Here is a 14,785-nt window from a genome sequence, read left to right as displayed (position 1 = left end):
TGAAAACTAAGTTTTTGGGTGGGTCATAAACATTGGTTAGGTTAAGTTTATATTGTTCATGGTTTCCTGAGAAGAGTAGCTTGCTGGGCATTTTGAAAAGCATATGTTTTCTGTACATTTGTAGTAGTTTTAACTGCTCATGCTCTTAAACTGCATTGGTGAAACGGAAACAGCAATATAGCTTTTTTTTTTTTTTTTAATATTTTAAATACCCTTGTTTTGGTTTTGCTTTTAGTGGGCAATTTTTATGACAGTTCAAGTATGTTGTTATTTAAAATAACACTGGACATACATTTATTTGTTTGTTTGGTATTTATATTTAAAATGATGTTGATACATGTATGTCATGTATGTTGTAAAACATTATAGAAAATATGTTCACATAGAATTATGTCTGTAGGATAATTTTTATTAATTTGTAGTGATTTTATTAATAAAAAACAGCTTTATTACAGGAAAAATGGTCAAACTAGTATTAAGTAGTGGCAACAGGACAAAAAAAATAACATGTGAACTTTCCATTGAGTGTATCAAAAAGACTGTGAAAGACAAATTTGCTATATTGGGGGAATTTTACCTCCAGTATTTTGATGTTGAAGTGGAGGAGTGGATTGATCTAGATTCTGAGAATATTAGTGAACTTGATGAGCCAGACAGATTCTTCAAGGTGAAAGTAATAGCAGAGAATACCAAAGGGAGTGACAATTTGGATCAGCTTCCTTCACTAGTATCTCCTTCCCAGTACAGATCCAATACACCATGTTCTGTAGAGGGAACTGTTTCAAGGTCTGTTACACCTGTATCAAGACCAGATACACCTGTTTCCAGGCCAGACACACCTCTGCCATCATGTTTTGATACACTGCATCCAGATACTGATACTCAAAAGACTTCAAAGAAAAGTCTTACTTACCAATTGGAGGAAAGTCCGAGTACCAGTAGTACAAGGTGAATATTATAGAAGGTTAATCTAAGTATGGGTTAGAAAATGATACTTTTAGGTTATTTTAAAAAGTTAGTTTGGTCTGCCTATATGTACATGTATATTAACTTTTAAATTTAGAATAGAAATGGGGAAATGTCTTAGAGACATATATAAACCCAACCAAGAACAAATAACAGTGTCTTCAACACAGTGAGAAAATCACGCTGCAGAAGTCGAGCCTTAGCTAGCCCTTAATATAAAAATAAAAATGTGTACTAGTTCAGTGATAACAGATGTCATACTTAACCCCAAAACATATAAATGAACTTAATTTAAAAATTTTAAATCATTTAAGACGTAATCCTGACTTGGGACAGGCGAAAAAATATTGCAGGGTTATATATTACTTCAAAAATTGCAATGTTGTGCTAATATTCAATCATGATAGTTTTTGTCATTTTATAAATAATAGTTTTGCATATATCATATATATTTTTACAATTTCTGTAAACTATAGGAAGCTGAGTCTGAAGATATGGCCAAGAGAGTACAGGCTTCCAAGGCACACCTTTTCCCAAACAACACTGAGAAAATTGGATGAAAGACAGGCATTAGATAAAAAAGAAAAACGGGACATACTATCTGGCATTTACACAGATGTCACAATGTATGAAGGTGGATTGTAAGTACATGTATAATGTAAATGTTTTAAAAGAGATATATATTTTGGAAGACAAGACGGTAGAATAACTTTGTAAAGGGTAATTTTCAGTAGAGAATAACTAGATAACAAATTTGAAAAAAGAAGCCCCTATATTTGTTCAGTTATTATATAAAGTATGAACGATATTACTGAATACAGCAGAAACATGTCTTAAGCAAACATGATAATCTGAACATGTTGAGAGTTGTCTTGTTGGCACTCACACCACATCTTCCTATATCATCTATCTATGATAATCTGAACATGTGTGAATTATGGTTAACAGACAAATGCTGGAATGGAAGTGTTTCATACAAGATATTAATTGTCATGATTCAATGTAGGTCATGTGTTTTAATATTGTATTATCATTTTTTTCTGGAAAAGTAAATCCTTTGCCGAACTATTTGTTCATTATAATATAAATTTAAACAAATGTACTATTTTATATCATACATAACTGTGTCAAGTATGTTTTATCTATATATTTTAGTTACCCAACAGCTGACAAGTATAATTCCATTGTGGACAGTCTCTTTAGAGAGTGCCCTTATTTAGCCCATGGTGAAGGTGTTGCCTTACAAAGTGCAAGGGTAAATATGCCAGATGTTTTTATTTTAACATATTTTCCAATCAAATGAAAGCTGTGCCATACATTTAAAACAAACTTACATGTTTTATTTTATATTCAGAAATCCTTTTAAATAATCTTATATATTCTTTTAATTATGAAACACTAGCACTACAAATATGCAATATATTTTGAATGTTTGTTAACTGTAGTTTTGGTGGTCACTAGCTGCAATCAGAATTTGTCACCAGTCAAAAATAAGCAACATATACTAGTATACTGTCTTTTTTCAGGATCTTTGGAAGGAAAGACTCTTGCACAAATTCCAAAACTCTAGAAAAAGGCATGACAAAAATCTTCCCGAGGTCAAGGCCAATAAGCGCCAAAAGACGGACTCAACCATAAAGATTTATCAAGGTCCTTCAACCTGGGGGTTAAAAAACTACTTGCCAGATAAACCTTTATCTGAGGATGAAGCAAGTGTTGAAAAACATATGCAGTGGCTTCAAAAGGAATATAGAAAAAAAGATGACCAAGATATCACCCAGGTTGACCTTTTGATGGACCTTACACTGCACCATAGAAGAACACTCGTAGTAAGCCAACAAATGGATGTTGAATCCATTTTAAGTGATTATCCTTGGCTGAAGTCAACAGATGAGGTAAATGTTTATTAACCTTATATTTGATTGAATGACTAGAAATCAAACAAACATCTTAAATATGCATGCCATATTCAGATCATAAAATAAATTGACATTGTTTGTAATCATACATGCATGGTTTTTTTTATTTTTTAAAGGATGATTGTCAAAACATTAACAAAATTTTACTCATACATATGTAATTCACATTACAAAATGTAAGGAAATAACTGCAACTTAACAAATCCTTTTGTGATATTAAATTTTTCTGCATACAAACAGTAAACTTCTTTGTAATAATTGACAAAATGCATGTTCATTTCAGCAGTTAAAAGTAAGCATGGATATACATTGATGCATGATGCATGTGAATGATAACATTTCACAAGGTAAATTATTTAAGTCTGAAAATATTTCATTAACCAATATTCACTGTTCAATATTGATGAAGAAACCAAATTGTTCATATAATGATGGTATCATACTTTAGTTTTTTTATGCCCCACCTAGGATAGTAGAGGAGCATTATGTTTTCTGGTCTGTGGGTCTGTTTGACCATCTGTGTCCAATTTCATGGTTTACTGAACATAGAAAATGATAGTGCTAGTTGGGCATACATACATGTACTATGGACACGTTCTTGTTTCTGATCTGATTAAAATCTCATTAATTGACATTCAAATTGTTTTGAGATGTGGGCAACAGGAGAATAACAAATTTTACAAAAGTATATTACTGAAATATTGATCTGTTAAGCTAAATTTGATAATTTTAGAAAAATATTTTAGAAATCTGAATATATATTCATTAAACCTGGACATGTTTTATTTCAGTTGATAAAGGAGTTTGTCAGACTGGGTCCTTCAATGGCTGAAGAGGATGTAAGAACAATATTTCTTAGAAATTTGGACAGATATGCTGGTCCTATTTTGAAATTGACAAAAGGGAGGAAAGGAGGACAAAAGGCTGATGATATAATACAGAGACAGGCAATATTGAGGACTGAACAAGAGCGTGAAGGTATTGATGAATTATTCAATCAATTTAGCAAATATTAAAACTTGTTTTATTTGCAATGAGATAATTTACTGCCTTACAAAGAGTAAAAAAGTATGATGGTGACTACAACATGTACAAAAAACAACAAAATAAAGAGACTTTTATGCTTATTAATCTTTCTTAAATTATGATTTTTACTTGTTTTTAAGTCCTAAGGTGTTTTTTTTTATTTGTTAAAATAGGTATATAGAAAGACATTGATTAATATAATCTTCAGCTACTATGTTTATCATGTCTAATAAAATCTTTCAATTGATTGATTGATTTTTGGTTGCTTAAAGTCCTGTGGGAAATATTTCATGCATGTTCAGGACGAAATTTCAATTGTTTATTAGTAATTAACTGATAAGAGATTTTAAAAAAGTACAGCAATATATCAATCAATGAATATAGCTTAACAAGGTTTTTTAAATCCTTTGTCCTTTTTTTTAATTTTTAGCAGCAAGAAGGTGTGCAGCCATATTGAAATTGCCTCTGCTATTTAAGGAGAGAGTGGATCATCTGATCATGCCACGTGAAGAAATACAAAATTGTGAAGAGGTAATTAATAAGTTAATATTGTTTTCTAAATGTTGAAATTCTAACTTGATTTGAAAGGTAAAATGCAAAATTTAAGAATTTTACTTGAAGACATTGCTTGTATCTATTATATCATTATAGTAGCTGAAAGCTGACAAATGAAAATATAAAATGTATTTGTCGTTACAAATGTCATGCATGTATTTGAAACTTTTATTTGGTTTAAAAAAATGATCAAGTTCAATTTTAAACATTTTACATAAGTTATGTAAAATTTTGTTGATTAAAATTGCTTGTAAGAAATACATTTTCCTACTGTAAAGGAGTTCCTTTGAATAGTTTAGTTTTTCACTGACATTTAAAAGTCTTATATAAAGAAATATTATTGATTTTTTTTTCTATTTCAGCCTCGCAGGATTATAATTTGTCAGGAAAATGATGTTCTGTCGAGAGAAAATGATGCCTTCAAAGTTACTGTGGAGAATGTGATTGTGAGCAGATCATGTGACATGATCTCAGCTGTGTTGGGCCTTATAATGGCAATATATACATTTAATTTGGCATATCCAAAACACATTCAAAAAACTTTGCTATTTTGTCAGCGTGTGTTACTAAGTCTTGATGATGAAGTAGCAATTGATAAAAAAATCCTCAATGTAACCTCCTTGTTGAATCAAGAAATGAACAAATAAATTTATTTTGATGTTCAGGTAAATACAGTTTCCAAAATTATGATTTGAAAGTTGTATTGATGGCATTATAGGACATTTGTTATTTTATACCATAGATATGGTAATCTGGTTTAAAACAAACATATTGCTTTGCTCACAAGGATCTGACAACATTCCATTTTACCTTCTGTTCTGATAATTATATCACCCAATTAAATTAAAGTCTATCAATCTGACAAAACATGAGAATCCTAAAAGATCTTTATAAACAGAAAGTGGAATGGAGTGTTTTTAGATCGTTGTAGGCAAGACAGTGACTCAATTGTAAATACGAAGTCTTGATTCATCTTTAACTTAACAAGGGAATTGTTCATTTATATGTTTTACTTTCTTCAAAAATGTTTTGATTTATTCCCATTCAATTAAACTTTAAAAATAAAGATATGTTATAATATTAGTCAGAGTGAAACATAGGTTTTGTCTTTCTTATAAGAAATTGGTCTTTAATTTAAGGTTGGAAAAATTACAGAAATAGTGTCCTGCAGTATGTGAATAATATCAGTTATAAATATAATGATTTTGTAAATTCTTGTATCTTCTAGTACAGATTGTATTAATGTATGTTAATGTTTTATTATCATTCTAAATATGTCTAGTACTATAGAAATAAAATTATATTTCATATTGAATATTTGTCAGTATTTCATTTACTATTTAGTTGACTTGAGGTAAAAGTTTAGTTAAAACATTAAAACAAAATACTAGTACAGTACATGAAAAAGAACTTTAAAAAAATGAAACTCAGAACCATGAACAAATACAAAAAAAAGAAAAACAATTGTAACAGTCCATCAGCAAAGGAACATAAAACCCTGTAAATATGGAATTTCTGTATTAGTGATTTTTATATATATTGATATTGGAATTGGTATAAGTGTTCCTGATGACCAAACTTGTAGTCAAACAGACTGAAAAACTAGTCAATACTTCACTGACCGACTATACAAGTAGTCAGACCGACTATACAAGTAGTCAAAATGACCTTTTACATTGTCATCTAGAGGACAGTCATATTGACCATTCAAACTTGTCAATTTGACCATCTTATGTAGTCAATGTGACTATTTACAATAATCATGCTGACAAACCAGCATTGTCAGTTTTGACCGTTTATATTAGTCAAACTGATTATACTTAATTGTCAAATTGACAAATGTAAATAGTCAATTAGACCAATCACATTAGTCATGGTGACTTTACATGGTAGTCATTTTGACTACCTAACCTTGTCTTTATGACAATCTTAAACAGTCAAATGTGACTAAACACCTAGTCAGTTGACTATTTCCTTAGTCAAAATGATTAAATACATTGTCATCTAGAGGACAGTCAAAATGACCAACTTAATTGGTCAATTTGACTAATTTAGATTTTCAGTGTTGTCTCATTGACATTATTCCACATCTTCTTTTTTATATTTGATATCTTATCGCCGACCCTGTTAAGTCTGCTAAACTTTTGAATTGCATGCATCATCAATTTTAAGGTAATCAGCCGTAATAAAAGCGGCACAATTGATTCCTTGTTTCATTGCTTGAAGTATTATTTCTTACATCTGCATGGTGCAATTGTTTCTAACTAAAGTTTAGAAAAATGTTTTGAGGCGTTTGTTGTTATTTTCTAACTGCTACAGAAGTAGAAACATCGTTTAATAATTCTTTTCTTACCCTATTTGAACTTTCAATAATTCATGCTCATGTTGTTGAAAAACATACTTTTTATAAACGTAGAAAAAAAAATTCGTTTAAACAGGTTGAAGTTAGAAACAAATTAATGTTTGCATGTATTGTATTAACAAACGAAAAACGACAAAACATTTGCATAGTCAAGTGTTTTTTTTTAATATATTTTAGTTGTAGATTTCCGTTTTATTTGATTTTTTCATATTCAATATCTATTTAATTACATTTTTAATAACCATTTTATTTTTTTTTTATTAAAGTTGCAATATTTAATCACAAAAAATAACTGTAATGTATAAAAAAATAAATAGCTTGCTTTTTACATCATGTACATCTTCCCTAAACTTAAAATCTAAAATAAAATGCTACTAATACTTTTTTTAAAGATTTTATTTTTAATTATTCTCGTTCAGAATATAAATCGCATTGTTTACATGAAATCTTATCTCATATCTAAACACAGCTGGTTTCAACGTTTGACTCTAATTAAAATACTACGCATGTAGGTTAACATAAGCAGCTTGTAATCGTGTGCAAGGAAATATTATATCATAATAAATTTCACATGTTTCAGATCATACGTAAAATATCTCTATAGCAACTTAAGATGCTAATGCTTATTCAACAGATTAGTAAGCTATTGCGCATGTATTTGAAAGGTGGTCATAGAAGCTAGTGCGCATGTATTTGAAAGGTGGTAATAGAAAGAACAGAAGTGTTCCAAATAACATCCGGTGTTCCGAAAGACTACATATATCGTCCAATATATACTGCGTAAACCCTCAGTAAAGTGGTATCATTTTTGAATTGGTCGAAATATTTTCTACATTAGCTATAACAGAAATAAATCATCCATATTTCTTCATTGAAAGGGCAAGATCAGTGTCCTTTAATTTTTCAATAAAAATAGTAAATTTTCAAAGTCAAAATGTACCCTTCAGTTTAACAAGAATTCTGTTTCGATCCAAGAAGGCGGTATTTTTGCATTTTACAGAGCGGCATAACAAAAACAAAGTGAAAGATCCTAACAATTACCAAAATACCAAATCATTCGAGATTAACCGGCCTTCTTTATCGTTCAATTCAAATATGTAAATTAAATAATTGATATATAATGAATAATGTTTTAAAAAGTTTGCATAAAGTATAGTAGGGTGCCCAATCAACGAATTTGATCGATTTGCCTTAACGGAATAACACACGGCTATATTTTATATCATTGGAAAGAGGAGAACAAGCCTCATCGAAAAACCGTTGTCGTCGTTGTCTGTCGTGGTCACGTTTTTTTAAATCTGGGTCAAAGGTCAAAGAAATATCTTTTGTATTTACATTTAGAACTAATTTTATATTTTTATCGCCAAAAATGACTTTAGATTGACTTTTTTGCATATGGGTGCAAATTTGAAATTTCCAAACAGCTGTTAAATAACAGTGACCTTGACCTATTTCAATTTCTAAATTTGAAATTTTTGTATTCAATTCATTACAAGTAAGATCTAAAGATGTTTTTAAGATCTTAACTTTAATAATTTGTCGAAAACAAAATGTGTTTTTGACGTCTTTTGATAGTAAGGTGTTCGTCAATTTCAAGGTGAATATCAAATTTCTGTTATTGGGTGTTAAAGAGTATATATGAATGATTTGGTTCGAAATTTGTGTAACATTAACGTCGAACTTGGTTCAATATAAGGTTCTGTGTATAGCTTTGTTTTACAGAAGTACAAAATAACTGCAAACAGAGAAAAAGGGGGGGGGGTAAAGTTATGAAAACAAAACGTCTATTAGAAACAGGTAAAACACCGCATCCTACATATACAGATGACTAAATGAGCAACAATTGGCTATAATGTTTACAAGTATTCCAATAATATAATAAGGTGGTTATGTACAACACCGATGTATTTTACAAATAATTGCAAACAAAAAAGGCGTGAGAAACCAAAGGGTCATTTTACTTATAAATTGAAGACAAGCTGACAACAGCATGGCAAAAATTCGAGAGAAAAAAAAGAAAAATGCAACAAGAAATTATGATCGAAGCTAGTTTTACCTAGGCTACTACGTTCTATGGTCTCTAACCACGTCAAGGTCAGAGAACGTATGGCAGGTTTTGTTTTTACATATCTTCCCCCACTAGATAGATTATTACTATATTTCCCACGATTTCAAAATTGAGTAGATGTTTTTATTTATTGTTTAGAAAATATTATGGACTGCTTAATTTTCATTCGATTGCTAACAATAATTAATAAGGTAAATTACATGAAATCTTATACATCGTCATCTTCGACGTCATCATGAATATTTCTAACTGCAACCAGACGAGTATTTACATTTTGACATATGTCATTTGGCTGACATGGGCATTATATGGTACATGATAGATTTTGTTCGTAGCAAATGCAACCCTTTGAAAACAAAGATTTCCCCTTACAAGTACAAACTAAATCTTGCAGAAGTTCATATGACATCTGACCTTCGAGATAGACAGGAGCAAGTCATTCTTCTTTTCGCATCCGAACTGAAGAGGAGAATGTAAGGGTAGTTTTGCTACATGGGAAGACATAAATTTATGTCTGGAGTGAAGCTCTTATTACTAGTACATATTGTTTAAAAGTAGATTCACAAGGAGGAAGTTTGACAAGGGAGAAATTTTAAACTGTAGCCAATTTTACGCTCAATTTGTTTAGGTCACTATAATCTATTTTGAGTTTTTACTTGAGATCATTCAACCTAACAAGATATCGAGCTGCATCTATAGATTCATCGATGTCACAATTATAAAGGTTTGACAAATCGGTGAAATCATCTGGATTGTCGTTCAAGACTAAAAAACAGTGCGCTTACCGATCCTAAACAGGGATGACGTTGTACCGCATCATGTTACAGCATGTGCGACTGGAAGAATGTTACAAATGGCAAACCCGAGACTTTAAATATTTCGTGGACAGGTATATAGCGGGGAGGAGGGGAGGTAATGAACATCTGTACCTTGTGACTTTATAAATATCCTACTCTTGGTTCCTTTCACTCCGAACTCTTTGTCTACAGAATAGCATGTAAAATCATGCGAGTACTAGTATCTACTTAATCGGGCATACAAAATAATTCTTAAAATCTGAATACTCCTTCTGAGCAGATTAAGGGTACTTGGAAATGCTAGCTAGATAAACGACTTCCTCGTGTATCATGGTAACTGTTGATCTACCATGATGCAGAACAATCGATTCGCCAAGATATCTGATTAAGGCCTGCTGGTTCTCACTGACTCAAAGAAACTTTTTCCAGGAAGGAATTTAAAGACCTTCTATATATGACCTGAAACACATTAACAGACAAACTATAACTTGATTCAGCTTTAAATTAACTGCAGTTGTGTCTGCTAGTGTAAGATTTATAGCAAGAATAGTGGTGCAATAGTTTGTTTATATCATCAGTACGAAGATGGTCTAGATCTGAAGCATCATGCACTATACATGTATTAAAATATATGTGATCTTTCCGTGCTCCCATAGCATCGATAAGTTTGTTTTTTGTGCTAATTCCATATAACATACTTATCCCATTGTATTTCGTTTCCACTTGGTTAAGGGCTTGATGGGCATAGTTTAACAGGACTGTGAATTTGTCCCATATTCCGGGTCTGAAACGTGACCGAAGGATTTGATTTGTATATTACAATTATAACAAAACTGATCAATTAAAAAAAAACAATTAAAGTTATAAAAAACAACGAAAAAAATATTTCCTAAAACAAAACAACGATCTTCAAACTAACTGGACTATTCAAAACATACGATTCGACCATACAACAAGCAAAAAGGAGAAATTAAGTTAGTGACAATCGTCCTAGTTAATGACCTGATAGTGTAAGCTACAAAACGATTAACGGCACGAGAAAAGGCGTGTTTCAAATCAAGGCAGAATTATCACAAATTTGCGTTTTAAACTGCTATTTTCTTCGCACCGATTAATATTGCACGAAAGATATTTGGCACACATATGAACCATGTCTTATTGGTGTAATCAGAGTAAAAATTCTTGGAAAGTAACACGCAATAAATTTTCTTTCGTTTAAAATGTGGTAAATTGATGAACATGAATTGGACAGCTAGTGCCCTTTAACAAATACATTTACATTGTGCGAAAGGAAGCTTGAATTAAAAAGTTTCATATATGTGATTTAGTAATTGAAAACTGGGAATTTTAAAAACAAATAGCCTAACTACATCATTTATACTTCTTATTAAGATTAATTCATATGTTAATCATTTTGAACATGACGAATATGGAGGACGCATATTTAAATACGTCCTAGAGAACATACGAGTAGTCCTTTTTGATACAGATAAGCAAACATGTAATTTAGTTCTAAGAAAAGTCAAAATGTTATACAATTTTTCATCTTTATGGCGGTATTAGAGGATTTCATACGTTGACCGGCTCACTAAACCAATAATAATGTGTTTCCAGTAAATATTTAATCATCTCTTTGAAACTTGTTTTGTGAGGGGGAGGACAGGGGGGTACCCTTCTCCCTTCTCCCACCCCTCTTCTCCTTTCTCCTACTCCCGTTCTCCTTTCTCCCATTGGAATAAAACATCTCCTTTTGAGATATTTTTTCTTGAAATATTAGAAATTTTTTTCAAAGGAGAGATATTTTATTTTTTCCCCTTTCTCTAACTTTTTCTCCTTTCTCCCAGCCTTCCTCTCCTTTCTCCTTTCTCCCACCCCCTTTCTCCTTTCTCCTATCCCCTTTCTCCCTGTCCCCCTTACCCCTGTCCTCCCCCTCTTTTATGGTCGGGAAAATGATTTATAAATAAATATAGCATAGATACTAGGCTAAACTACTAGTATTTAAATGTTGTACGCCAGACGCGCTATTCGTCTTTCAAATACTCATCAGTAACGATGAAAATACTCATCAGTAACGATGAAGTTAAAAGGGCTAAACAAAATACGCAGTTGAATAAAAGATTAGTCTCAATTTTCCTGAGTTTTTGTTTTATTTTAGTGATATATATGTCAACAAAGTATCAATAACAGAGTGTAAACAACATAGTACAAACAAGATAGTGTAGATTTATTAAGTTTATTCTTTTTTAATAAAATGAAAAGTTACTTCTTCATAATTCATGAGATAACCAATATCAACAAAATAGATAGTTCGAATTCAAATAATATTCTGATAAAAGGGCTATTTATCAATAATATAAAAGTATATCCAAGTGCATATCATAAAACCTTCAACATGCACAGCAGAAATATAAAAAGAAAGGATCAAATGTAAACACTAAATAAAAACAATTTAAATGCCGTGATTTAAATCCGTTAAAAGATCAGGCAAGGATATATGAGAAGTCGTGCAGCTTTTATTGAATAGCACGCGAAATTTGGTAAATGTTTCTACTTCATCTAAGTGTTTCACGTTTCCTGTACTTATGATGGATAGTAACCAACAAGGCGCAGGACGACCACACATGACACATGCATCAACAATACCGCCATTATCTCCAACGATGGACCGTGGAGTGACAAATCAACAGCCACGAAAGACAAAGGGAGAATCCACCAATGGAGTGACAAATCAACAGCCACGAAAGACAAAGCGAAAATCCATCAAGGTCATACTCACAAGACTCTGCTCGGCTATATTAATTGTAATGGACTGCGTTTCTGACTGGATGCAGTACAACGGTATGAAACCACCACTAGATCTTGATGGGTCAGAGACTGGCTGTGTAAATAAAGATGATATTGCCAACAAGTATATGTACTTCACAATAGCAGGAACAATCCTTTCAGTAATTCAACTTGCAAATATCACCTTCCAGATTTATTGTGAAGTTTTATACCGAAGAGAAATGAAAACTGGGGAAAGTAGTTATGAGAAAACCTTAGGAGAAAAACTAGATGAGAAGATGAAATATCCTAAGAAACTGTTGGATGGTCGAACAGAGACTTTTTATTCCATGCTATTTATAGAAATTCCACAAGGACTTATCCTTCTTGGTTACGAGAACGCGTGTGTGAGCAGTTGTAATGTGACAAATAAGAACATGAAGAAGGGGATAACAGCTGCAGTCAATGGCGGCATGGCACTTTTTAGTAATGCTTTCCGTTTTCTGACATGTTCTACACTTTGTGAAGAGACTGTTGTGGACGAGGGAAATGAAAAATCGAAGTTTGTAGCTTGTCTGAGAAGTATCTTTAAATGTTGTTGTCCGTGTTTGTGTTGCTTCCATAGGTATGTCTATAACCTCTTGAAAACTAAAAATTTAAATCATTTTAAGGTACATGTATATATAGTGATGTACACGTCTTTAACTTTCATATGGCGATTAACCGATAAGACACGGATTATTTCAAGTTAAAAATTGCAACTGTATTGTAATTGTATTATATCTTATTGTATCTAAAATTTCCAGAACTTACAAGTAAAGACAAATTGTATTTGATCAAAAGATCATTAAATTGTTTATCGTAACTATAAAATTCAGAATGGAAATGAGGAATATGTCAAAGAGACAACAACCTGACCAAAGAGCAAATAACAGCCGATGTAGAATAAAGAAGCACACATCAATGCGCACAGTAAAATTCAGTTTAAAGAAGTCTGATGTCAGAGTAAGTAACAAAAAAAAACTAAGCAAAATGACAATGATATATATATTAACAAAGGACTACTAACAGTTACCGACATGCCAGCTTCAGACCTCAACTAAACTGATTGAAAGAGTATGTCTTCATTATATGAAAATCAAATGTTTTCAAATATAAAGTGTCGGGTTTCTTTTTCAAAGATAGTACTTATTGTCTATTTCAGATATGAATGTACCATACCTTGTTGTATCTTTGGAAAGACGTGTGTTTGCGACATGTGTAGATGCTACGACGAACCGTTCTTTTGTAAAATTCCTTTTTGTTTTCTCTTCACGTTTCACTATTGTCCACTTAAAGATCCAGATGATCCTAAAGAAGGACAAAGATGTTGTAAGGTTGAAAGCAATTGTTGCAAATGTTCTGGTTCAGACTTTTTCGAGTATGAGCCGTTGTTTTTCCACACATTTCTAGCAACGTTTTTTAATGTTGTGTACGTCGTGTTGTATTTTTTCAACGTATGCAAGATAGTTTGTTGGAGTCCTTCTGTCATTGGTAGTTGCATATCATTTGTACAATCAAATTTTGTCGAGTGTATAATTTGAACTGTAACCAAGAAATTGTAAACTATATAAATATGCTTGCATTTGACTAACTGTAATGTACTGTTTTGTGTAATTATTTAATTATTGATATAGGAAAGAGAAATAAATTATCTGTTCATATTATATAACATCGATCGTATCATATTTAAACAAAGTACTGTCGAGACGCAGAGCTATTTGTTATGTATAAAAACAAGATTCATGAGGGAAAAGGAAATTGCAGTTATGGCGGGTCTAGTTTTGATATTTAAAAGTTATAAACCTTTTTGTTATTCAACCATCACCACTGGTGTCATTCGGTATATCGAGGAAAATTAGCGATGGTCAATCATTTCGATTGGGTCGTGAAAGATCTGACAACTTGTATCGGAACGTGAATGCAATTTTAAAGTGTTATGTATCCTCAGAATCTGTGAAAAATTTGCGACATACTCAGTCTATGGAAGAAGCGTATCGATAAAAAAATTTCTTATATTACATAGCGATATTGTCTAATATCAATTGTAAATGTGCAGACATTCCTTGCGGAAAATGTTGTTTTCGGCAAAGAAAAGTTAAGAGAATACTAATTTTAAAACTTATTGTTAAAATATAAACAACAATTGAGTCTAACTATACATTCAGAAGTTAGTAAGAAGCAAACGTTTGTGTCCGTGTAAAATTTGAAGTGCTGTGTTTTTTTTATATACATAAATATACAAATGCTATTTTTTCTAATATCAATGCGATACTTTTAAAATATCATA

The 14,785-nt window shown here is 31.5% G+C and overlaps 2 protein-coding genes across 2 annotated transcripts; both read left to right on the top strand.

The window, feature by feature from the left end:
* Nucleotides 1-424: 424 nt before the first annotated feature.
* Nucleotides 425-5,694, top strand: LOC143071352 (sterile alpha motif domain-containing protein 3-like). The gene is made up of 7 exons (XM_076245599.1): nt 425-948; nt 1,443-1,607; nt 2,122-2,221; nt 2,493-2,861; nt 3,677-3,863; nt 4,342-4,442; nt 4,829-5,694. Exons 1-7 carry the CDS (start codon nt 461-463, stop codon nt 5,111-5,113), a joined length of 1,695 nt encoding a protein of 564 aa, XP_076101714.1. The 5' UTR covers nt 425-460; the 3' UTR covers nt 5,114-5,694.
* A 6,468-nt stretch (nt 5,695-12,162) lies between these two features.
* LOC143070487 (uncharacterized) lies at nt 12,163-14,089 on the top strand. Its single transcript, XM_076244760.1, has 2 exons — nt 12,163-13,081; nt 13,661-14,089. Exons 1-2 carry the CDS (start codon nt 12,276-12,278, stop codon nt 14,037-14,039), a joined length of 1,185 nt encoding a protein of 394 aa, XP_076100875.1. The 5' UTR covers nt 12,163-12,275; the 3' UTR covers nt 14,040-14,089.
* Nucleotides 14,090-14,785: the final 696 nt, after the last annotated feature.

The sequence above is a fragment of the Mytilus galloprovincialis genome, chromosome 4, assembly GCF_965363235.1.
Source record: "Mytilus galloprovincialis chromosome 4, xbMytGall1.hap1.1, whole genome shotgun sequence".
Lineage (NCBI taxonomy): Eukaryota > Metazoa > Mollusca > Bivalvia > Mytilida > Mytilidae > Mytilus > Mytilus galloprovincialis.
The sequence above is the reverse complement of the archived record's forward strand: the minus strand, read 5'-3'. Positions and strand labels throughout refer to the sequence as shown.

Bases quoted from the DNA above. Each gene is read 5' to 3' on its own strand.
- LOC143071352 (XM_076245599.1), top strand. From the start codon at position 461: ATGGTCAAACTAGTATTAAGTAGTGGCAACAGGACAAAAAAAATAACA. The intron at 3,864-4,341 runs GTATTGATGAAT...TTTAATTTTTAG, and splicing joins GACTGAACAAGAGCGTGAAG to CAGCAAGAAGGTGTGCAGCC. The intron at 4,443-4,828 runs GTAATTAATAAG...TTTCTATTTCAG, and splicing joins AAATACAAAATTGTGAAGAG to CCTCGCAGGATTATAATTTG.
- LOC143070487 (XM_076244760.1), top strand. From the start codon at position 12,276: ATGATGGATAGTAACCAACAAGGCGCAGGACGACCACACATGACACAT. The intron at 13,082-13,660 runs GTATGTCTATAA...TGTCTATTTCAG, and splicing joins TGTTTGTGTTGCTTCCATAG to ATATGAATGTACCATACCTT.